The sequence below is a fragment of the Bombina bombina genome, chromosome 2 (assembly GCF_027579735.1).
Source record: "Bombina bombina isolate aBomBom1 chromosome 2, aBomBom1.pri, whole genome shotgun sequence".
Taxonomy (NCBI): Eukaryota; Metazoa; Chordata; class Amphibia; order Anura; family Bombinatoridae; genus Bombina; species Bombina bombina.
Window position 1 is genome coordinate 683,323,204 of NC_069500.1, and position 25,536 is coordinate 683,348,739.

The following is a 25,536-nucleotide window of genomic DNA, read 5'->3' on the forward strand; positions in this document are numbered from 1 at the left end:
TTAGAGGACGTAGCACTTTGGGCTGGTCCGTTTTTACGAAAGGGACGAAAATTAGGTCTATTTTTTGCCTTGAAAGGCCGATCCTGAGGAAGGGCGTGGCCCTTACCCCCAGTGATATCAGAGATAATCTCTTTCAAGTCAGGGCCAAACAGCGTTTTCCCCTTGAAAGGAATGTTTAGTAGCTTGTTCTTGGAAGACGCATCAGCCGACCAAGATTTCAACCAAAGCGCTCTGCGCGCCACAATAGCAAACCCAGAATTCTTAGCCGCTAACCTAGCCAATTGCAAAGTGGCGTCTAGGGTGAAAGAATTAGCCAATTTGAGAGCATTGATTCTGTCCATAATCTCCTCATAAGGAGGAGAATCACTATCGAGCGTCTTTATCAGCTCATCGAACCAGAAACATGCGGCTGTAGCGACAGGGACAATGCATGAAATTGGTTGTAGAAGGTAACCCTGCTGAACAAACATCTTTTTAAGCAAACCTTCTAATTTTTTATCCATAGGATCTTTGAAAGCACAACTATCCTCTATGGGTATAGTGGTGCGTTTGTTTAAAGTGGAAACCGCTCCCTCGACCTTGGGGACTGTCTGCCATAAGTCCTTTCTGGGGTCGACCATAGGAAACAATTTTTTAAATATGGGGGGAGGGACGAAAGGAATACCGGGCCTTTCCCATTCTTTATTAACAATGTCCGCCACCCGCTTGGGTATAGGAAAAGCTTCTGGGAGCCCCGGCACCTCTAGGAACTTGTCCATTTTACATAGTTTCTCTGGGATGACCAACTTTTCACAATCATCCAGAGTGGATAATACCTCCTTAAGCAGAATGCGGAGATGTTCCAACTTAAATTTAAATGCAATCACATCAGGTTCAGCCTGTTGAGAAATGTTCCCTGAATCAGTAATTTCTCCCTCAGACAAAACCTCCCTGGCCCCATCAGACTGGGTTAGGGGCCCTTCAGAGATATTAATATCAGCGTCGTCATGCTCTTCAGTATCTAAAACAGAGCAGCCACGCTTACGCTGACAAGGGTTCATTTTGGCTAAAATGTTTTTGACAGAATTATCCATTACAGCCGTTAATTGTTGCATAGTAAGGAGTATTGGCGCGCTAGATGTACTAGGGGCCTCCTGAGTGGGCAAGACTCGTGTAGACGAAGGAGGGAATGATGCAGTACCATGCTTACTCCCCTCACTTGAGGAATCATCTTGGGCATCATTGTCATTATCACATAAATCACATTTATTTAAATGAATAGGAATCCTGGCTTCCCCACATTCAGAACACAGTCTATCTGGTAGTTCAGACATGTTAAACAGGCATAAACTTGATAACAAAGTACAAAAACGTTTTAAAATAAAACCGTTACTGTCACTTTAAATTTTAAACTGAACACACTTTATTACTGCAATTGCGAAAAAACATGAAGGAATTGTTCAAAATTCACCAAATTTTCACCACAGTGTCTTAAAGCCTTAAAAGTATTGCACACCAAATTTGGAAGCTTTAACCCTTAAAATAACGGAACCGGAGCCGTTTTAAGCTTTAACCCCTTTACAGTCCCTGGTATCTGCTTTGCTGAGACCCAACCAAGCCCAAAGGGGAATACGATACCAAATGACGCCTTCAGAAAGTCTTTTCTAAGTATCAGAGCTCCTCTCACATGCGACTGCATGCCATGCCTCTCAAAAACAAGTGCGCCACACCGGCGCGAAAATGAGGCTCTGCTTAAGCTTTGGGAAAGCCCCTAAGGAATAAGGTGTCTAATACAGTGCCTGCCGATATTATTATATCAAAATACCCAGATAAAATGATTCCTCAAGGCTAAATATGTGTTAATAATGAATCGATTTAGCCCAGAAACAGTCTACAGTCTTAATAAGCCCTTGTGAAGCCCTTATTTATGATCGTAATAAACATGGCTTACCGGATCCCATAGGGAAAATGACAGCTTCCAGCATTACATCGTCTTGTTAGAATGTGTCATACCTCAAGCAGCAAGAGACTGCACACTGTTCCCCCAACTGAAGTTAATTGCTCTCAACAGTCCTGTGTGGAACAGCCATGGATTTTAGTTACGGTTGCTAAAATCATTTTCCTCATACAAACAGAAATCTTCATCTCTTTTCTGTTTCTGAGTAAATAGTACATACCAGCACTATTTCAAAATAACAAACTCTTGATTGAATAATAAAAACTACAGTTAAACACTAAAAAACTCTAAGCCATCTCCGTGGAGATGTTGCCTGTACAACGGCAAAGAGAATGACTGGGGTAGGCGGAGCCTAGGAGGGATCATGTGACCAGCTTTGCTGGGCTCTTTGCCATTTCCTGTTGGGGAAGAGAATATCCCACAAGTAAGGATGACGCCGTGGACCGGACACACCTATGTTGGAGAAATTAATTTATTAAGCTTTGGCCTTTGTCTAATAATTGAACCACGTTACTGAAAGAGACGGGAATTTTAGAACTGTATATTTTAGGTTATTTTCTGCTAAATTGTATTCTAAGAGTTAATGTGTAAATCTGGGGTTTCCTTAAGATTTCCCATATCATATAATCTTAAGTGGTGATAGCTAAATATTATAGTTAGTTTAGTGTGGGTGGCATTAAAGGGGAGTTTTGGGCATTTCTTTTACGTCTAGTACAGACTGGAGAGTGTTGTTAACCCTTGCACCCACTGAACTAAATCACAAGCTTGCCTGGTGTGGCTAGATTGTGACATATTAGTGAGAGTGGAAGGGGTCTGATAACCCTTTCTGTGCCAAATAAGTGACTGGCGCAGGGTTGGATAACCCTGGTCATCACATAAGTAAATTGGAAAGTTGTTAAACCCCTTAAGCCAAAATTATGTAAATATACATCATGCTGTACTTTGCCTTTTGTATACCGCATGACGTATATTAAGGCAGATGCAATATTGTTACAGACGGTGACACCGTGTGTGTCACCGTCTCTAACGATCATCTGCTGGTAACGGCGGGAGGTGTCGGAAGGAAACCGGGAGGGGTGTGGGTTGTCCAGCAGGGGAGGGAAGGAGTGGGCTGCCCTACACAACATAAAAAAATGGGGGGACTACATTACACTACAGAAAAACAGAATTTATGTTTACCTGATAAATTACTTACTCCAACGGTGTGTCCGGTCCACGGCGTCATCCTTACTTGTGGGATATTCTCTTCCCCAACAGGAAATGGCAAAGAGCCCAGCAAAGCTGGTCACATGATCCCTCCTAGGCTCCGCCTACCCCAGTCATTCGACCGACGTTAAGGAGGAATATTTGCATAGGAGAAACCATATGGTACCGTGGTGACTGTAGTTAAAGAAAATAAATTATCAGACCTGATTAAAAAAAAAACCAGGGCGGGCCGTGGACCGGACACACCGTTGGAGAAAGTAATTTATCAGGTAAACATAAATTCTGTTTTCTCCAACATAGGTGTGTCCGGTCCACGGCGTCATCCTTACTTGTGGGAACCAATACCAAAGCTTTAGGACACGGATGAAGGGAGGGAGCAAATCAGGTCACCTAAATGGAAGGCACCACGGTTTGCAAAACCTTTCTCCCAAAAATAGCCTCAGAAGAAGCAAAAGTATCAAACTTGTAAAATTTGGTAAAAGTGTGCAGTGAAGACCAAGTCGCTGCCCTACATATCTGATCAACAGAAGCCTCGTTCTTGAAGGCCCATGTGGAAGCCACAGCCCTAGTGGAATGAGCTGTGATTCTTTCGGGAGGCTGCCGTCCGGCAGTCTCGTAAGCCAATCTGATGATGCTTTTAATCCAAAAAGAGAGAGAGGTAGAAGTTGCTTTTTGACCTCTCCTTTTATCGGAATAAACAACAAACAAGGAAGATGTTTGTCTAAAATCCTTTGTAGCATCTAAATAGAATTTTAGAGCGCGAACAACATCCAAATTGTGCAACAAACGTTCCTTCTTTGAAACTGGTTTCGGACACAGAGAAGGTACGATAATCTCCTGGTTAATGTTTTTGTTAGAAACAACTTTTGGAAGAAAACCAGGTTTAGTACGTAAAACCACCTTATCTGCATGGAACACCAGATAAGGAGGAGAACACTGCAGAGCAGATAATTCTGAAACTCTTCTAGCAGAAGAAATTGCAACTAAAAACAAAACTTTCCAAGATAATAACTTAATATCAACGGAATGTAAGGGTTCAAACGGAACCCCCTGAAGAACTGAAAGAACTAAATTGAGACTCCAAGGAGGAGTCAAAGGTTTGTAAACAGGCTTAATTCTAACCAGAGCCTGAACAAAGGCTTGAACATCTGGCACAGCTGCCAGTTTTTTGTGAAGTAACACAGACAAGGCAGAAATCTGTCCCTTCAGGGAACTTGCAGATAATCCTTTTTCCAATCCTTCTTGAAGGAAGGATAGAATCTTAGGAATCTTAACCTTGTCCCAAGGGAATCCTTTAGATTCACACCAACAGATATATTTTTTCCAAATTTTGTGGTAAATCTTTCTAGTTACAGGCTTTCTGGCCTGAACAAGAGTATCGATAACAGAATCTGAGAACCCTCGCTTCGATAAGATCAAGCGTTCAATCTCCAAGCAGTCAGCTGGAGTGAAACCAGGTTCGGATGTTCGAACGGACCCTGAACAAGAAGGTCTCGTCTCAAAGGTAGCTTCCAAGGTGGAGCCGATGACATATTCACCAGATCTGCATACCAAGTCCTGCGTGGCCACGCAGGAGCTATCAAGATCACCGACGCCCTCTCCTGATTGATCCTGGCTACCAGCCTGGGGATGAGAGGAAACAGCGGGAACACATAAGCTAGTTTGAAGGTCCAAGGTGCTACTAGTGCATCCACTAGAGCCGCCTTGGGATCCCTGGATCTGGACCCGTAGCAAGGAACTTTGAAGTTCTGACGAGAGGCCATCAGATCCATGTCTGGAATGCCCCACAGCTGAGTGACTTGGGCAAAGATTTCCGGATGGAGTTCCCACTCCCCCGGATGCAATGTCTGACGACTCAGAAAATCCGCTTCCCAATTTTCCACTCCTGGGATGTGGATAGCGGACAGGTGGCAGGAGTGAGACTCCGCCCATAGAATGATTTTGGTCACTTCTTCCATCGCTAGGGAACTCCTTGTTCCCCCCTGATGGTTGATGTACGCAACAGTTGTCATGTTGTCTGATTGAAACCGTATGAACTTGGCCCTCGCTAGCTGAGGCCAAGCCTTGAGAGCATTGAATATCGCTCTCAGTTCCAGAATATTTATCGGTAGAAGAGATTCTTCCCGAGACCAAAGACCCTGAGCTTTCAGGGATCCCCAGACCGCGCCCCAGCCCATCAGACTGGCGTCGGTCGTGACAATGACCCACTCTGGTCTGCGGAATGTCATCCCTTGTGACAGGTTGTCCAGGGACAGCCACCAACGGAATGAGTCTCTGGTCCTCTGATTTACTTGTATCTTCGGAGACAAGTCTGTATAATCCCCATTCCACTGACTGAGCATGCACAGTTGTAATGGTCTTAGATGAATGCGCGCAAAAGGAACTATGTCCATTGCCGCTACCATCAACCCGATCACTTCCATGCACTGAGCTATGGAAGGAAGAGGAACGGAATGAAGTATCCGACAAGAGTCTAGAAGCTTTGTTTTTCTGGCCTCTGTCAGAAATATCCTCATTTCTAAGGAGTCTATTATTGTTCCCAAGAAGGGAACCCTTGTTGACGGAGATAGAGAACTCTTTTCCACGTTCACTTTCCATCCGTGAGATCTGAGAAAGGCCAGGACTATGTCCGTGTGAGCCTTTGCTTGAGGAAGGGACGACGCTTGAATCAGAATGTCGTCCAAGTAAGGTACTACAGCAATGCCCCTTGGTCTTAGCACAGCTAGAAGGGACCCTAGTACCTTTGTGAAAATCCTTGGAGCAGTGGCTAATCCGAAAGGAAGCGCCACGAACTGGTAATGCTTGTCCAGGAATGCGAACCTTAGGAACCGATGATGTTCCTTGTGGATAGGAATATGTAGATACGCATCCTTTAAATCCACCGTGGTCATGAATTGACCTTCCTGGATGGAAGGAAGAATAGTTCGAATGGTTTCCATCTTGAACGATGGAACCTTGAGAAACTTGTTTAAGATCTTGAGATCTAAGATTGGTCTGAACGTTCCCTCTTTTTTGGGAACTATGAACAGATTGGAGTAGAACCCCATCCCTTGTTCTCTTAATGGAACAGGATGAATCACTCCCATTTTTAACAGGTCTTCTACACAATGTAAGAATGCCTGTCTTTTTATGTGGTCTGAAGACAACTGAGACCTGTGGAACCTCCCCCTTGGGGGAAGCCCCTTGAATTCCAGAAGATAACCTTGGGAGACTATTTCTAGCGCCCAAGGATCCAGAACATCTCTTGCCCAAGCCTGAGCGAAGAGAGAGAGTCTGCCCCCCACCAGATCCGGTCCCGGATCGGGGGCCAACATTTCATGCTGTCTTGGTAGCAGTGGCAGGTTTCTTGGCCTGCTTTCCCTTGTTCCAGCCTTGCATTGGTCTCCAAGCTGGCTTGGCTTGAGAAGTATTACCCTCTTGCTTAGAGGACGTAGCACTTTGGGCTGGTCCGTTTCTACGAAAGGGACGAAAATTAGGTTTATTTTTTGCCTTGAAAGGCCGATCCTGAGGAAGGGCGTGGCCCTTACCCCCAGTGATATCAGAGATAATCTCTTTCAAGTCAGGGCCAAACAGCGTTTTCCCCTTGAAAGGAATGTTAAGTAGCTTGTTCTTGGAAGACGCATCAGCCGACCAAGATTTCAACCAAAGCGCTCTGCGCGCCACAATAGCAAACCCAGAATTCTTAGCCGCTAACCTAGCCAATTGCAAAGTGGCGTCTAGGGTAAAAGAATTAGCCAATTTGAGAGCATTGATTCTGTCCATAATCTCCTCATAAGGAGGAGAATCACTATCGACCGCCTTTATCAGCTCATCGAACCAGAAACATGCGGCTGTAGCGACAGGGACAACGCATGAAATTGGTTGTAGAAGGTAACCCTGCTGAACAAACATCTTTTTAAGCAAACCTTCTAATTTTTTATCCATAGGATCTTTGAAAGCACAACTATCCTCTATGGGTATAGTGGTGCGTTTGTTTAAAGTGGAAACCGCTCCCTCGACCTTGGGGACTGTCTGCCATAAGTCCTTTCTGGGGTCGACCATAGGAAACAATTTTTTAAATATGGGGGGAGGGACGAAAGGAATACCGGGCCTTTCCCATTCTTTATTAACAATGTCCGCCACCCGCTTGGGTATAGGAAAAGCTTCTGGGAGCCCCGGCACCTCTAGGAACTTGTCCATTTTACATAGTTTCTCTGGGATGACCAACTTGTCACAATCATCCAGAGTGGATAATACCTCCTTAAGCAGAATGCGGAGATGTTCCAACTTAAATTTAAATGTAATCACATCAGGTTCAGCTTGTTGAGAAATGTTCCCTGAATCAGTAATTTCTCCCTCAGACAAAACCTCCCTGGCCCCATCAGACTGGGTTAGGGGCCCTTCAGAAACATTATTATCAGCGTCGTCATGCTCTTCGGTATCTAAAAAAGAGCAGTCGCGCTTACGCTGATAAGTGTTCATTTTGGCTAAAATGTTTTTGACAGAATTATCCATTACAGCCGTTAATTGTTGCATAGTAAGGAGTATTGGCGCGCTAGATGTACTAGGGGCCTCCTGAGTGGGCAAGACTCGTGTAGACGAAGGAGGGAATGATGCAGTACCATGCTTACTCCCCTCACTTGAGGAATCATCTTGGGCATCATTGTCATTGTCACATAAATCACATTTATTTAAATGAATAGGAATTCTGGCTTCCCCACATTCAGAACACAGTCTATCTGGTAGTTCAGACATGTTAAACAGGCATAAACTTGATAACAAAGTACAAAAAACGTTTTGAAATAAAACCGTTACTGTCACTTTAAATTTTAAACTGAACACACTTTATTACTGCAATTGCGAAAAAACATGAAGGAATTGTTCAAAAATTGTTCACCAAATTTTCACCACAGTGTCTTAAAGCCTTAAAAGTATTGCATACCAAATTTGGAAGCTTTAACCCTTAAAATAACGGAACCGGAGCCGTTTTGAACTTTAACCCCTTTACAGTCCCTGGTATCTGCTTTGCTGAGACCCAACCAAGCCCAAAGGGGAATACGATACCAAATGACGCCTTCAGAAAGTCTTTTCTAAGTATCAGAGCTCCTCTCACATGCGACTGCATGCCATGCCTCTCAAAAACAAGTGCGCAACACCGGCGCGAAAATGAGGCTCTGCCTATGCTTTGGGAAAGCCCCTAAAGAATAAGGTGTCTAAAACAGTGCCTGCCGATATTATTATATCAAAATACCCAAATAAAATGATTCCTCAAGGCTAAATATGTGTTAATAATGAATCGATTTAGCCCAGAAAAAGTCTACAGTCTTAATAAGCCCTTGTGAAGCCCTTATTTACGATCGTAATAAACATGGCTTACCGGATCCCATAGGGAAAATGACAGCTTCCAGCATTACATCGTCTTGTTAGAATGTGTCATACCTCAAGCAGCAAGAGACTGCTCACTGTTCCCCCAACTGAAGTTAATTGCTCTCAACAGTCCTGTGTGGAACAGCCATGGATTTTAGTGACGGTTGCTAAAATCATTTTCCTCATACAAACAGAAATCTTCATCTCTTTTCTGTTTCTGAGTAAATAGTACATACCAGCACTATTTTAAAATAACAAACTCTTGATTGAATAATAAAAACTACAGTTAAACACTAAAAAACTCTAAGCCATCTCCGTGGAGATGTTGCCTGTACAACGGCAAAGAGAATGACTAGGGTAGGCGGAGCCTAGGAGGGATCATGTGACCAGCTTTGCTGGGCTCTTTGCCATTTCCTGTTGGGGAAGAGAATATCCCACAAGTAAGGATGACGCCGTGGACCGGACACACCTATGTTGGAGAAATGTAAAATGTATTTTATAGGTACTGGCAGACAGCTGCCAGTACTAAAGATTGCTGAAAGTGGGAGGGGGAGATTTAGAGAGCTATTTGGGGATGGGATGGTTGAGGAGGGAAAAAACAACTAAAGTGTTACTGTCAGACTGTCTGCCAGTACCTAAGATGGTGGTAACCAGTGGGGGCTGAGGGAGGGAAGAGAGCTATTTGGGAAGGATGAGGAGATGGGAGGGTAATCTCTACACTAAAGCTAAAATTAACCTTACAAGCTACCTGATTCACCCCATTCACTGCTGGGAATAATAAAAGTGTGGTGCTTAGCTGCAATTAGCGGCATTCTACTTACCAAAAAGCAATGCTATTTCTGAACAAAGGGGATCCCAGAAAAGGTTTTACAATCATTTGTGCCATGATTTCACAAGCGGCATGTAAATAATTTCAGTGTGAAACCTAAAGTTTATGAAAAAGTTAACTTTTTTTTTTTTTTTACATGATCGCATTGGGCGGTGAAATCGTGGCATGAAATATACCAAAATGGGCCTAGATCAATACCTTGCGTTGTCTACTTAAAAAAAAATATAGTTTTGACAGATAAATAAAAAAACAAGGCTTTTTTTCTTTTTAAATAGAGTGATAGCAAAAATTCTATAAAAAAAGTCTTGGTTATTTTGGGCAAGTTCTTCTCTAAAAGTTCCGTTAGCGAAGGGGTCAAAATTGCATGTTCTATCTGAATCATGAAATTTGTATTTTGACTTGAGTGTCCCTTTAATCTTTGAGCTATCTGTGGTTTGTGACTTTGGCTGGTTACTGTGTATTTGACTTGTTTTTTGCAGTCACTAGCTCCACCAATCGGCAGCTGCAGGGAATTTGCAATCCTGTCAGGCCTATTTAAACCATCACTTACTGATTCTCTTTTCCCAGTTATTGAGGTTTCCTCTGGATGTGCTCTGTCCTGTTTTTTTGCTGTATATGAATGACCCTGACAGTTTTTGACAATCCCTTTGCCTGCTCCTTTTCTACTCTTGCTAAATGGTTCCTGCTTACCTGTGGTAAGTTCCTGGACTATTTTTTCGGATTCTGAGTTTGTACAGTTTATTGCCTGTGCTGTTATTTACCTTTGCTTGAAAAACAGAATTTATGTTTACCTGATAAATTACTTTCTCCAACGGTGTGTCCGGTCCACGGCGTCATCCTTACTTGTGGGATATTCTCTTCCCCAACAGGAAATGGCAAAGAGCCCAGCAAAGCTGGTCACATGATCCCTCCTAGGCTCCGCCTACCCCAGTCATTCGACCGACGTTAAGGAGGAATATTTGCATAGGAGAAACCATATGTTACCGTGGTGACTGTAGTTAAAGAAAATAAATTATCAGACCTGATTAAAAAAACCAGGGCGGGCCGTGGACCGGACACACCGTTGGAGAAAGTAATTTATCAGGTAAACATAAATTCTGTTTTCTCCAACATAGGTGTGTCCGGTCCACGGCGTCATCCTTACTTGTGGGAACCAATACCAAAGCTTTAGGACACGGATGAAGGGAGGGAGCAAATCAGGTCACCTAAATGGAAGGCACCACGGCTTGCAAAACCTTTCTCCCAAAAATAGCCTCAGAAGAAGCAAAAGTATCAAATTTGTAAAATTTAGAAAAAGTGTGCAGTGAAGACCAAGTCGCTGCCTTACATATCTGATCAACAGAAGCCTCGTTCTTGAAGGCCCATGTGGAAGCCACAGCCCTAGTGGAGTGAGCTGTGATTTTTTCAGGAGGCTGCCGTCCGGCAGTCTCATAAGCCAATCGGATAATGCTTTTAATCCAGAAGGAGAGAGAGGTAGAAGTTGCTTTTTGACCTCTCCGTTTACCAGAATAAACAACAAACAAAGACAAAGTTTGTCTGAATCCTTAGTAGCTGCTAAGTAAAATTTGAGAGCACGAACTACATCCAAGTTGTGCAACAAACGTTCCTTCTTTGAAACTGGATTAGGACACAAAGAAGGCACAACTATCTCCTGGTTAATGTTTTTGTTAGAAACAACTTTTGGAAGAAAACCAGGTTTAGTACGCAAAACCACCTTATCTGCATGAAACACCAGATAAGGAGAAGAACACTGCAGAGCAGATAATTCTGAAACTCTTCTAGCAGAAGAAATTGCAACCAAAAACAAAACTTTCCAAGATAATAACTTAATATCAACGGAATGTAAGGGTTCAAACGGAACCCCCTGAAGAACTAGGTTGAGACTCCAAGGAGGAGTCAAAATTTTGTAAACAGGCCTGATTCTAACCAGAGCCTGAACAAAGGCTAGAACATCTGGCACAGCTGCCAGCTTTTTGTGAAGTAACACAGACAAGGCAGAAATCTGTCCCATCAAGGAACTTGCAGATAATCCTTTTTCCAATCCTTCTCGAAGGAAGGATAGACTCTTAGGAATCTTAACCTTGTCCCAAGGGAATCCTGCAGATTCACACCAACAGATATACCAAATTATGTGGTAATTTTTCTGGTTACAGGCTTTCAGGCCTGAACAAGAGTATTAATAACAGAATCTGAGAACCCTCGCTTTGATAAGATCAAGCGTTCAATCTCCAAGCAGTCAGCTGGAGTGGGTCGAACGGACCTAGAACAAGAAGGTCTCTCAAAGGTAGCTTCCATGGTGGAGCCGATGACATATTCACCAGATCTGCATACCAAGTCCTGCGTGGCCACGCAGGAGCTATCAAAATCACCGACGCCCTCTCCTGATTGATCCTGGCTACCAGCCTGGGGATGAGAGGAAAACGGCGGGAACACATAAGCTAGTTTGAAGGTCCAAGGTGCTACTAGTGCATCCACTAGAGCCGCCTTGGGATCCCTGGATCTGTACCCGTAGTAAGGAACTCTGAAGTTCTGACGAGAGGCCATCAGATCCATGTCTGGAATGCCCCACGGTTGAGTGACTTGGGCAAAGATTTCCGGATGGAGTTCCCACTCCCCCGGATGCAATGTCTGACGACTCAGAAAATCCGCTTCCCAATTTTCCACTCCTGGGATGTGGATAGCAGACAGGTGGCAGGAGTGAGACTCCGCCCATAGAATGATTTTGGTCACTTCTTCCATCGCTAGGGAACTCCTTGTTCCCCCCTGATGGTTGATGTATGAACTTGGCCCTCGCTAGCTGAGGCCAAGCTTTGAGAGCATTGAATATCGCTCTCAGTTCCAGAATATTTATCGGTAGAAGAGAGTCTACCCGAGACCAAAGACCCTGAGCTTTCAGGGATCCCCAGACCGCGCCCCAGCCCATCAGGCTGGCGTCGGTCGTGACAATGACCCACTCTGGTCTGCGGAAGGTCATCCCTTGTGACAGGTTGTCCAGGGACAGCCACCAACGGAATGAGTCTCTGGTCCTCTGATTTACTTGTATCTTCGGAGACAAGTCTGAATAGTCCCCATTCCACTGACTGAGCATGAACAGTTGTAATGGTCTTAGATGAATGCGCACAAAAGGAACTATGTCCATTGCCGCTACCATCAAACCTATCACTTCCATGCACTGCGCTATGGAAGGAAGAGGAACGGAATGAAGTATCCGACAAGAGTCTAGAAGGTTTGTTTTTCTGGCTTCTGTCAGAAAAATCCTCATTTCTAAGGAGTCTATTATAGTTCCCAAGAAGGGAACCCTCGTTGACGGAGATAGAGAACTCTTTTCCACGTTCACTTTCCATCCGTGAGATCTGAGAAAGGCCAGGACAATGTCCGTGCGAGCCTTTACTTGAGGAAGGGACGACGCTCGAATCAGAATGTCGTCCAAGTAAGGTACTACAGCAATGCCCCTTGGTCTTAGCACCGCCAGAAGGGACCCTAGTACCTATGAGAAAATCCTAGGAGCAGTGACTAATCCGAAAGAAAATGCCACGAACTGGAAATGTTTGTCCAGGAATGCAAACCTTAGGAACCGATGATGTTCCTTGTGGATAGGAATATGTAGATACGCATCCTTGAAATCCACCTTGGTCATGAATTGACCTTCCTGGATGGAAGGAAGAAGTGTTCGAATGGTTTCCATCTTGAACGATGGAACCTTGAGAAACTTGTTCGAGATCTTGAGATCTAAGATTGGTCTGAACGTTCCCTCTTTTTTGGGAACTATGAACAGATTGGAGTAGAACCCCATCCCTTGTTCTCCTAATGGAACAGGATGAATCACTCCCATTTTTAGCAGGTCTTCTACCCAATGTAAGAATGCCTGTCTTCATATGTGGTCTGAAGACAACTGAGACCTGTGGAACCTCCCCCTTGGAGGAAGCCCCTTGAACTCCAGAGAATAACCTTGGGAGACTATTTCTAGCGCCCAAGGATCCAGAACATCTCTTGCCCAAGCCTGAGCGAAGAGAGAGAGTCCGCCCCCCACCAGATCCGGTCCGGGATCGGGGGCCCGCATTTCATGCTGTCTTGGTAGCAGTGGCAGGTTTCCTGGCCTGCTTTCCTTTGTTCCAGCCTTGCATAGGTCTCCAGGCTGGATTGGCTTGAGAAGTATTACCTTCCTGCTTAGAGGACGTAGCCCTTGGGGCTGATCCGTTTCTGCGAAAGGGACGAAACTTAGGTTTATTTTTGGTCTTGAAAAGACCTATCCTGAGGAAGGGCGTGGCCCTTGCCCCCAGTGATATCAGAGATAATCTCTTTCAAGTCAGGGCCAAAGAGTGTTTTCCCCTTGAAAGGAATGTCAAGCAATTTGTTCTTGGAAGACGCATCCGCTGCCCAAGATTTTAACCAAAGCGCTCTGCGCCACAATAGCAAACCCAGAATTTTTTCGCCGCTAACCTAGCCAATTGCAAGGTGGCGTCTAGGGTGAAAGAATTAGCCAATTTAAGAGCACGAATTCTGTCCATAATCTCCTCATAAGAAGAAGAATTACTAATAATCGCCTTTCCTAGCTCATCAAACTAGAAACACGCGGCTGCAGTGACAGGGACAATGCATGCAATTGGTTGTAGAAGGGAACCTTGCTGAACAAACATCTTTAGCAGACCTTCTAATTTTTTATCCATAGGATCTTGGAAAGCACAACTATCTTCTATGGGTATAGTGGCGCGCTTGTGTAGAGTAGAAACCGCCCCCTCGACCTTGGGGACTGTCTGCCATCAGTCCTTTCTGGGGTCGACTATTCTATTTTATAAATATGGGGGGAGGTACTAAAGGTATACCGGGCCTGTCCCATTCTTTACTAACAATGTACGCCACCCGCTTGGATATAGGAAAAGCTTCGGGGGGCCCCGGGGCCTCTAAGAACTTTTCCATTTTACATAGTGGTTCTGGAATGACCAGATAATCACTATCATCCAAATTGGATAACACCTCCTTAAGCAGAGCGCGGAGATGTTCCAACTTAAATTTAAAAGTAATCACATCAGGTTCAGCTAGTTGAGAAATGTTTCCTGAATCTGAAATTTCTCCCTCAGACAAAACCTCCCTGGCCCCCTCAGACTGGTGTAGGGGCCCTTCAGAAACCATATCATCAGCGTTCTCATGCTCTACAGAATTTTCTAAAACAGAGCAGTCGCGCTTTCGCTGATAAGTGGGCATATTGGCTAAAATGTTTTTGATAGAATTATCCATTACAGCCGTTAAATGTTGCATAGTAAGGAGTATTGGCGCACTAGATGTACTAGGGGCCTCCTGTATGGGCAAGACTAGTGTAGACGAAGGAGGGGATGATGCAATACCATGCTTACTCCCCTCACTTGAGGAATCATCTTGGGCATCATTTTTACTAAATTTTTTTATGACATAAAATACATATAGTTAAATGAGAAGGAACCTTGGTTTCCCCACAGTCAGAACACAATCTATCTGGTAGTTCAGACATGTTAAACAGGCATAAACTTGATAACAAAGCACAAAAAAACGTTTTAAAATAAAACCGTTACTGTCACTTTAAATTTTAAACTAAACACACTTTATTACTGCAATTGCGAAAAAGTATGAAGGAATTGTTCAAAATTCACCAAAATTTCACCACAGTGTCTTAAAGCCTTAAAAGTATTGCACACCAAATTTGGAAGCTTTAACCCTTAAAATAACGGAACCGGAGCCGTTTTTATATTTAACCCCTTTACAGTCCCTGGAATCTGCTTTGCTGAGACCCAACCAAGCCCAAAGGGGAATACGATACCAAATGATGCCTTCAGAAAGACTTTTCTATGTATCAGAGCTCCACACACATGCAGCTGCATGCCATGCTGTCCTCAAAAACAAGTGCGCCTGTACAACGGCAAAGAGAATGACTGGGGTAGGCGGAGCCTAGGAGGGATCATGTGACCAGCTTTGCTGGGCTCTTTGCCATTTCCTGTTGGGGAAGAGAATATCCCACAAGTAAGGATGACGCCGTGGACCGGACACACCTATGTTGGAGAAAACTCTTCTGTCTGAATTCCTCTGGGTTCTTTCTATTTTGGTTCAGTGCTAACTATGTGGTTTGGCGACACCAAATAGCGACCAGGAGTCAGGTAGGGTTATCCCTTCCTCCAGTTGTTGGGCTGACCTGACAGAAAGTTGGCATTAAAGACCTGTGAACTGTGTGCAGTTTGAAAAATAATAGGTACTCTACTGAAGGACAGCAAAGCCTTAGTCAATAAACTGTAGTACTGCAAAGAAATTTTTACCTTTGATAGTTTGAAAACAGGACATCATATATTAGATGGTTTTGGCATTCCGGCATGATGATTTCCTGTAAGATCATAGTGCCAGTGCATTGGATTGAATAAACAGCTATTTTAGCTATCTTTAGACTAAAGGAACCTTTGGTTATCCTGGCAGGTAATCCACCTTCATTTAATCCTTATTGAACTTCAACTAAGGAACAAATATATTATTAGTCAGATGTAATAAAAACAAACCGCTAGATTTAGAGTTTTGCGGCCAAAGGGGTGCGTTAGCTACACGTGTTTTTCCCCCCCTGCACCTTTAAAACAACGCTGGTATTTAGAGTTCTCTGAAGGGCTGCGTTAGGCTCCAAAAAGGGAGCGTAGAGCATAATTTACCGCCACTTCAACTATAAATACCAGCGTTGCTTACGGACGCGGACAGCTTCAAAAACATGCTTGTGCACGATTCCTCCATAGGAAACAGAGGGGCAGTTTGAGCTGAAAAAAAACCTAACATCTGCAAAAAAGCAGCGTTCAGCTCCTAACGCAGCCCCATTGTTTCCTATGGGAAACACTTCCTAAGTCTGCACCTAACACCCTAACATGTACCCCGAGTCTAAACACCCCTAACCTTACACTTATTAACCCCTAATCTGCGGCCTCCGCTATCGCTGACCCCTGCATTTTATTATTATTAACCCCTAATCTGCCGCTCTGTACACCGCCGCAACCTACATTATAGCTATGTACCCCTAATCTGTTGCCCCTAACATCGCCAACCCCTATATTATATTTATTAACCCCTAATCTGCCGCCCCCAAGTCGCCGCTACCTACCTACACTTATTAACCCCTAATCTGCCGACCGGACCTCGCCGCTACTAAATGTATTAACCCCTAAAGCTAAGTCTAACACTAACACCCCCCTAAATTAAATATAATTTAAATCTAACTAAATAAATTATTTCTTATTAAATAAATTAATCCTATTTAAAACTAAACACTTACCTGTAAAATAAACCCTAATATAGCTACAATATAACGAATAATTATATTGTAGCTATTTTAGGATTTATATTTATTTTACAGGCAACTTTGTATTTATTTTAACTAGGTACAATAGCTATTAAATAGTTATTTACTATTTAATAGCTACCTAGTTAAAATAATTACAAAAATACCTGTAAAATAAATCCTAACCTAAGTTACAATTAAACCTAACACTACACTAGCAATAAATTAATTAACTAAACTACCTACAATTATCTACAATTAAATCAACTAAACTAAATTACAAAAAAAAAACACTAAATTACAAAAAATAAAAAAAGATTACAAGAATTTTAAACTAATTACACCTACTCTAAGCCCCCCAAAATTCTAAAATAAAAAGTTAACAGCTCTTTTACCTTACCAGCCCTTAAAAGGGCCTTTTACGGGGCATGCCCCAAAGTCATCAGCTCTTTTGCATTTAAAAAAAACATACAATACCCCCCCCAACATTACAACCCACCACCCACATACCCCTAATCTAACCCAAACCCCCCTTAAAAAACCTAACACTAAGCCCCTGAAGATCTCCCTACCTTATCTTCACCACGCCGGGTATCACCGATCCGTCCAGAAGAGGGTCCGAAGTCTAAATCCTATCCGGCAAGAATAGGTCCAGAAGAGAGTCCGAAGTCTTCATCCTATCCGGCAAGAAGAGGACATCCGGACCGGTAGACATGTTCATCCAGACGGCGTCTTCTATCTTCATCCATCCGGCGCGGAGTGGGACCATCTTGAAGCAGCCGACGCGGATCCATCCTCTTCTTCCGGCGACTCCCGACAAATGAAGCTTCCTTTAAGTGACGTCATCCAAGATGGCGTCCCTCGAATTCCGATTGGCTGATAGGATTTTATCAGCCAATCGGAATTAAGGTAGGAAAAATCTGATTGGCTGATTGAATCAGCCAATCAGATTCAAGTTCAATCCGATTGGCTGATCCAATCAGCCAATCAGATTGAGCTCGCATTCTATTGGCTGTTCCGATAGAAGACGCCGCCTGGATGAACATGTCTACCGGTCCGGATGTCCCCTTCTTGCCGGATAGAATGAAGACTTCGGACCCTCTGGAGGACCTCTTCTTGCCGGATAGGATGAAGACTTCGGACCCTCTTCTGGACGGATCAGTGATTTTTTTTATTTTTTGTAATTTAGTGTTGGTTTTTTTTGTAATTTAGTTTAGTTGATTTAATTGTAGATAATTGTAGGTAGTTTAGTTAATTAATTTATTGCTAGTGTAGTGTTAGGTTTAATTGTAACTTATTTTAGGATTTATATTTATTTTACAGGTAATTTTGTAATTATTTTAACTAGGTAGCTATTAAATAGTAAATAACTATTTAATAGCTATTGTACCTAGTTAAAATAAATACAAAGTTGCCTGTAAAATAAATATAAATCCTAAAATAGCTACAATATAATTATTCGTTATTTTGTAGCTATATTAGGGTTTATTTTACAGGTAAGTGTTTAGTTTTAAATAGGATTAATTTATTTAATAAGAAATAATTTATTTCGTTAGATTTAAATTATATTTAACTTAGGGGGGTGTTAGTGTTAGGGTTAGACTTAGCTTTAGGGGTTAATACCTTTATTAGAGTAGCGGCGAGGCCCGGTCGGCAGATTAGGGGTTAATACTTTAAGTTAGGTGTTGGCGATGTTAGGGAGGGCAGATTAGTGGTTAATACATTTATTATAGTGGCGGCGAGGTCCGGTCGGCAGATTAGGGGTTAATAAGTGTAGGTAGGTAGCGGCGACATGGGGGGCAGATTAGGGGTTAATCAATATTATGTAGGTGTCGGCGATGTTAGGGGCAGCAGATTAGGGGTACATAGGGATAATGTAGGTAGCGGCGGTGTGCGGTCGGCAGATTAGGGGTTAAAAAATTTAATTATAGTGGCGGCGATGTGGGGGGACCTCGGTTTAGGGGTGCATAGGTAGTTTATTGGTGTTAGTGTACTTTAGAGCACAGTAGTTAAGAGCTTTATGAACCGGCGTTAGCCCATAAAGCTCTTAACTCCTGACTTTTTTTCTGCGGCTGGAGTCTTGTCGTTAGAGTTCTAACGCTCACTTCAGCCAAGACTCTAAATACCAGCATAAGGAAGATCCCATTGAAAAGATAGGATACGCAATTGACGTAAGAGGATCTGCGGTATGGAAAAGTCGCGGCTGGAAAGTGAGCGTTAGACCCTTTCCTGACTGACTCTAAATAGCAGCAGGCGGCCAAAAGCAGCGTTAGGACCCCTTAACGCTGGTTTGGACAGCTAACGCAAAACTCTAAATCTAGGTGAATGAATGTTTCTGGTTCCCCACACTCCACAAATGTAATGTCTAAATTCTGGGGAAGTAAAGACATCTGGAAAGCTTGGATGCCTAGACATTCTTTGACAAAAACTTTGCATGCAAGATTTTATTTGTTTTTTGCATACTGAAGTATGTTTATATTTGTCATGTTGTGTTTCTCTTAATTTGTAGCCAACCCAGTTGATTTTGTTATATGCCTTTTAATTAAAAAAAAATTTAGCGCTGCGCAGTCTGTTGGCGCTCTACAAATAACCAATAATAATTAAATATTTTAGAGCAATGTGCTAAAGAGCAAGAATTTTTAAAAATAAAAACTGACTGACTTAAGAAACAAATGTACTGCGCTTAAAGTGCCATAAAACATGTTGAGATCTGTGCATATTCTAAAAGAGCTAATTAAGTAAAAAATAGTTTACATCACAAATTTGTTTAAAATATTGCTGGCAAGTATTTTAAAATAAATTTTAAAAATAAGCAAAATGACTTGCAAAGCTGTGGTTTCTGGAGTAGACCGATCCATCCCCCTTATCAGTGTTTAACATCAGAAACATAGGCATTGTATTTTAACTGAGTTCACAGCAGCTAATTTGCTTCTAGGCATGCTCCAGCAGATAATAAGTGTTAAAATCTTGTATTCTACCATATCAATGGTGAATATAGATGCAGCCATAAAAGGAATAATGTGGGGGGAGTTAGAGCTGTACAATTCAGACACTTAAAAGAAAGTGTTAATGGCGAGGCACTGCAGTATAAATTTGCAGGTAAAGTAATTAAGGTTCATATTATATCTTGTCTGTATCCAAACTTGTTTGTATGTCCCTTTAAAGTATGAAATTATTGTTAATTTATTAGAGTTGTTTCTATTGATAAGGGAAAGTCCTAACCTTAATGTACATATAATTTTATACCATATAGCTTAAAATGTTATTCATATTAAAAAGCAAACTTTAATTGAGAATTTAAACAATATAACTGAATGAGACATAAGACTAAATAGAGCCCATAACTGGGATCATTCACCATGGATGCTGGAATACATTACCTTATAACATCCCACAAGTTCCACAAGAAGAAGAGAGCACATACAATACGTTTACTTTGCACTTCCTCTTGACTGGCAATGACAACAAATAGAATGACAAGTCTCTCTCCTATCTGTAAAGAAAATAAAATTGTAATGTGGAAGACATAAAAATCACAAAACTAAGACATAATATAGACTGATATCTATGGTTATCATGTGTGGGATTAAATAATAAGCATATTGTGGAAGTGATAGATCCCTGCTCCCCATATTAATAGAGTTAGTGACTTTAAAATTATTTAAGTAATTATTGTCTCCCCTCATAAGTGTGTTGTCACTAAATGCATTATAAAAACAGTCACATTGTCTCTTGAAAATTGTGACTTGCAATTTCCTTATTATAGTTTTATTACATATAGTGCAGAAAAAGGTTGTTATAGATCAGACCTAGCAGAACATTAACCGCAGCCTGTCAAGAGGCTTTACAGCCACCATATAAATTGTTCCATACCCAAGCCAACATTACCACACATAGATCTCTATGATAATATAAGGAATGAGGGTTATTCAGAGAGAACATAGGAAGAGAGTATAGTGAGGAATTTTGTGAACCACATAGCTTGCTGGGGATGCAGAGAGACCAGACTCGGGTTTGGGCAAATAAATAGGAAAGACGCTAGCAAAAGGATATAGATACAGAAAAATGTGTAAGTGGGAGTGAGTGGTGCTGAGTGTATTAATGGATACTCAGATAATAATTGAAAGTATGAGAGATAGAAAAAAGAAATGTGGAAGTATAATGAGATGATGGTGTAAATAGTGACTCCATTTTAAAATGGTGAGCTTATTGAGAATTCCAGGACAGAGTGGAATTGATTTTCTTTGGAAATGAGTGGACTGAAATAAAAATCCCAACCTTTCTCTGAGGTGGGGACCCACTGTGCTGGCAAAAAGTTATTTTACTACAAGGAAAGGTCTGTCAGAGAGGATGGTCAAGATGGATCAGAGAAATAAAATCAAGGGAGGAATCATTCACCTACCAAAAGAATTACAAAAGGAGGCAAGTCAGGCATCCCTTGACATGTCCTGCACGAGTTTTGAGGTTGAGTCAGAGTGAGACTGAGGATTTAATTTGCCAAGAACGCCTCTTAATGCTCTAGGGTGGAAAGGAAAAGCACTTGAGGAGAAAAGGAGAATAACATCTGAGATTTGGGTTTCTTAACATGCTGGAAGGACAAATGCTAGCCACTACATGGCTTTCCTTAAATGGAAAGGTCATGAGTTTACACTTGCATGTGGACAGTATATAGAGCCATAGAACTCTACAAGTTTGCCATATAGGCGTTGGTAGACCAATGAGAAGCATCAGTAGTTAAATTGCAAGAAAACAGCTAAATAAACAAGAATGAGCTAGTTTAATAGCCTGCCTAAATGAAACCATTAATGTCAAATATTAGCAGATCTTACAATAGGTAGTTGGCCATTGTTTAAGTGGGTATGGCTATATTTTACCTTAGTGTCAGGATGATTTAGCATTGTATAACGTGCATGAATTTTTATTATTAATTTAGCACTTATTGGGTTTCTCATCGTCCATTTGTTTAATTTCAGAATCTAAAACTGTGATGTTAACCTTCATGGCCAGGAGAGGAAATGTGAAAGTGACAAGAATGAGACGTTGGACCAGATGATCAAAAAAGTCACGCCATGGGGAGAAATCACACATAATCTTTGGGTTTTTTTTTAGAACTTATATTTTAATATAGGAGTCTCTCCTTCACACCCAGAACCCTGCATATTTAAGTAAACATGTCTCAAGGTAAAGATTGTGTTTCTAAAATTCTTTGAGGGACCTTGCCAAACTGTTGAGACTTAAATTATCTCACCTGAGCGGAGAGCTTTAATTTATTAAGCCAGAGAGAGACAAGGATTCACATTGCGTGTGGACTGTACAGTTAATAAATCCAAGTGACAAAGGGAGATACCGTGTAGAGGTGTGATTATCTCCAAAACAAATCATATACATAAAATGATCATTTGTAGAAAGAGATTGTCATTTTTTTCAACTAAAATATAACGTAGCCCAATGTTAGAGTTATAACACAAAAGGTGTGAGAAGATGTGTAGCAAAAAAAAGTGTGACAAGATCATATAAAAAAACTCCAAGAGGCATATTGCATAGAGTGGGCATATATTAAGAGAAAAACAAAGCATTATTGGGGGAAAGGAGAGTCCCAAGTGGTGTGGTGTAAGGGATACGTGAGACATAAAAGACAGTGTAAGCAATAAAATGCTGTGAGAAGTTACAGTGGTCATTGAATAGGTATATATAAGAGGACTGCTGGATCTCCAGACTATCTATTTACAATAATAAACAATATTCAAATAAAAACATATGTAGTAGTGAGCCCTGACTAAACGTTCTGCTCAGATGTGTGGAGAAGATGCAAATATGCATACATTATATTATACACTATATGGCCTAAAGTATAGGGACACCCCCTATAATTTTGTAGTTCAGGGGTGTTTCAGCCACATCCATTTCTAAAAGGTGCAAAAAATTCAGCACAAAGCCATTAAAGGGACGGTCTAGTCAAAATTAAACTTTCATTATTAGATAGGGCATGCAATTTTAAACAACTTTCCAATTGATCTTTATCATCAAATTTGCTTTGTTCTCCACTCCCTTGAAGGCCACCTCTTATCTCATTGCATTTTGACATTTTTTTTAGAAATAGACAGTGCTAGTTCATGTGTGCCATATAGATACCATTGTGATTGTGCTTTCTCCTATTGAATTTATGAGTCAGCACTAATTGGCTAAAATGCAAGTCTGTCAAAATAACTGAGATAAAGAGACAGTTTGCAAAGGTTTAGATAAAAATGTAATCACAGAGGTAAAAAGTGTATTAATATAAGTAATATAACTGGGGAATCTATACTATAATCGCATTTGTACCACGTCAGTCTCCATCGGCAGTTGCGCACACATATTCAAAGGAATGTTGGCACCGCTCCGGCCGCCTGCGATCTGCACAAATTAGGTGAAGACCGCTTCGGACCTCCGCTCCGCGCCACCTTCGCTGTGGATGAAGATGATGGACCCGCCTGGAAGAAGACTTTCACCGCCGGACTTCTGAAACCATGAGTACCTATTTGGGGCTTTAGTGTTTTGTTTTGTTTTTAAGATTAGGGTTTATTGGGCAATTTGAAAAAGAGCTGAATGCCCTTTTAAGGGCAATGCCCATACAAATGCCCCTTTAGGGGAAACGGGTATTAGTGTTAGTTTTATTTTTATTTTGGGGGGTTTGGTGGGTGGGGGGTTTTTACTGTTAGGGAGGGACTTTGTTTATTTTTAATGTAAAAGAGCTGATTTCTTTAGGGCAATGCCCTACAAAAAGCCCTTTTAAGGGTTATTGGTAGTTTATTCTTAGATTAGGGGGTGTTTTTATTTTGGTGGGGCTTTTTATTTTCATAGGAATAAGGTTTAATTTTTTCTTCTTTTGGATAGGGTTGTTTTTTTTTCTGTATTTTCACTTTTTTATTTTTTGTAGCTTAGGGGAGTTAATTTTTTTACACATAGACTTCCCTCTGGGCAGGCTTATCAACTAGTAGGTAATAAAGGGATTATCTATCTTTTTTTTAAAATAAATATTTTCAAGTAGACTCTCCCTTTAAATCTTCATAGACAAACACTCTCAGTATAATGGGCCATACTGAAAATCTCAATGACTTTAAAGGTACGTGAAACCCAAAATCTGTCTCCTGTGACTCAGAGCATACACTTTTTAACAACTTTCCAATTCACTTCTATTATCAAATGTGCATGATTCCCTTGGTATAACTTTGTTGAATGAGCAGCTATGCACTACTGAGAGCTAGCTGAATATCTTGAGTATGTCAATGACAAGAGGCTGTGTACTTTTCAGAAGGGGTAAGTGTTTCTGACCTATCTAATACTGTTCTTTCTTCTAAGGGTGTTACTGTTCCTTTTGTTTGTTTTTTACAGGAGAATTCTACTGAATCCTGGAATCAAAGATTTTTTACAGTCTTCTGTGTCTGAAATGTTGGTGGCCATACCGCCTTCAAGTAAGCATAAAAGGTCCGGTAAGAATTTACCTTCTTTTAGCTCTAAGCCTGCTGGGTTTAATGCTTCTAGTCATGAAGCTGCTAAGTCCTCAGAGGAAGCGGTTTGCTTCTGTTGATCAGTGGTCTATCTCTGATCATAAATCTTATATATATACTTTTCTTTCATGTAAGTGGCAAGAGTCCATGAGCTAGTGACGTATGGGATATACATTCCTACCAGGAGGGGGCAAAGTTTCCCAAAAACTCAAAATGCATATAAATACACCTCCCACCTCACTCACACCTCAGTTTTACAAACTTTGCCTTCAAAGGAGGATGGTAAAGCAAGTCGTGCTTGATTTCTTCTGTGAAAGGCGCTTCTAAGCATTTTGAAGCCCAATTCCTCTCAGAGTACAGTGTTTGTCAGAGGGATGTGAAGGGAGTATTGCCTGTTGATTTTATGGTTTCACCCATGGGAAATCCATTCAAAGGCTCTCTGTTATCGGTCGCAGGGATTCATCCCCTACCTCCCTTTTCAGATCGACGTTATACTCCTATACCATTACCTCTGCTGATATTTTTTCAGTACTGGTTTGGCTGTCTGCTATATGTGGATGGGTGTCTTCAGGTAAGTATATATCCTTTTTTAAAACACTCTCAGCTATGTTTGGCACTTTATATGTTAAAGTTTTAATATATATTGCATATATTTGCCATGAGTCAGGTCTATGTTTATTTTCCTTTGTAGTCTAACAGTTTCAGCATGGAAAATTATGTTTGGGAGAAATTTAGTATAATTTTTTTCTTACTTGAGGTTCCAGCTAGTTGTAACTTCAGTCTCGTTTTTTTCAATTTTATTGCAGGAAAATTAGGCTCGCGATGGCGCAAAATGTTTCTATTTATTGCGTCATTCTTGGCACAAAAAAAAATTGACGCGAAGGTTGCGTTTGTTGTGATGCGAGTCACGTCATTTCTTGCGTCTTTGTTGACGCAATTTTTTTTAACACGTCTTTCGTGTTATTTCCTGTTAACCTTGGCGCCAAAAGTTTTTTTCTCAGCATTTGCGTCATCTTTGTTGGCATCATTTTTTGGCGCCAAAAATTTTATTATATTAAGTCTCTACCTATTTCTTTCATGTAATTAGCAAGAGTCCATGAGCTAGTGACGTATGGGATATACATTCCTACCAGGAGGGGCAAAGTTTCCCAAACCTTAAAATGCCTATAAATACACCCCTCACCACACCCACAAACCAGTTTTACAAACTTTGCCTCCTATGGAGGTGGTGAAGTAAGTTTGTGCTAGATTCTACGTCGATATGCGCTCCGCAGCAGGTTGGAGCCCGGTTTTCCTCTTAGCGTGCAGTGAATGTCAGAGGGATGTGAGGAGAGTATTGCCTATTTGAATGCAATGATCTCCTTCTACGGGGTCTATTTCATAGGTTCTTTGTTATCGGTCGTAGAGATTCATCTCTTACCTCCCTTTTCAGATCGACGATATACTCTTATATATA

The 25,536-nt window shown here is 41.6% G+C and overlaps 1 protein-coding gene across 3 annotated transcripts in view; it reads right to left on the reverse strand.

The window, feature by feature from the left end:
• The window catches only part of HACD4 (3-hydroxyacyl-CoA dehydratase 4), a 535,032-nt gene that overhangs the window by 68,316 nt on the left and 441,180 nt on the right, over positions 1-25,536 (reverse strand). For all 3 annotated transcript variants that reach the window (XM_053702658.1, XM_053702656.1, XM_053702657.1), the window contains exon 4: positions 19,974-20,086. In XM_053702658.1, the coding sequence (XP_053558633.1) occupies positions 19,974-20,086 (113 nt within the window). The remainder of the gene's footprint in view (positions 1-19,973; positions 20,087-25,536) is intronic.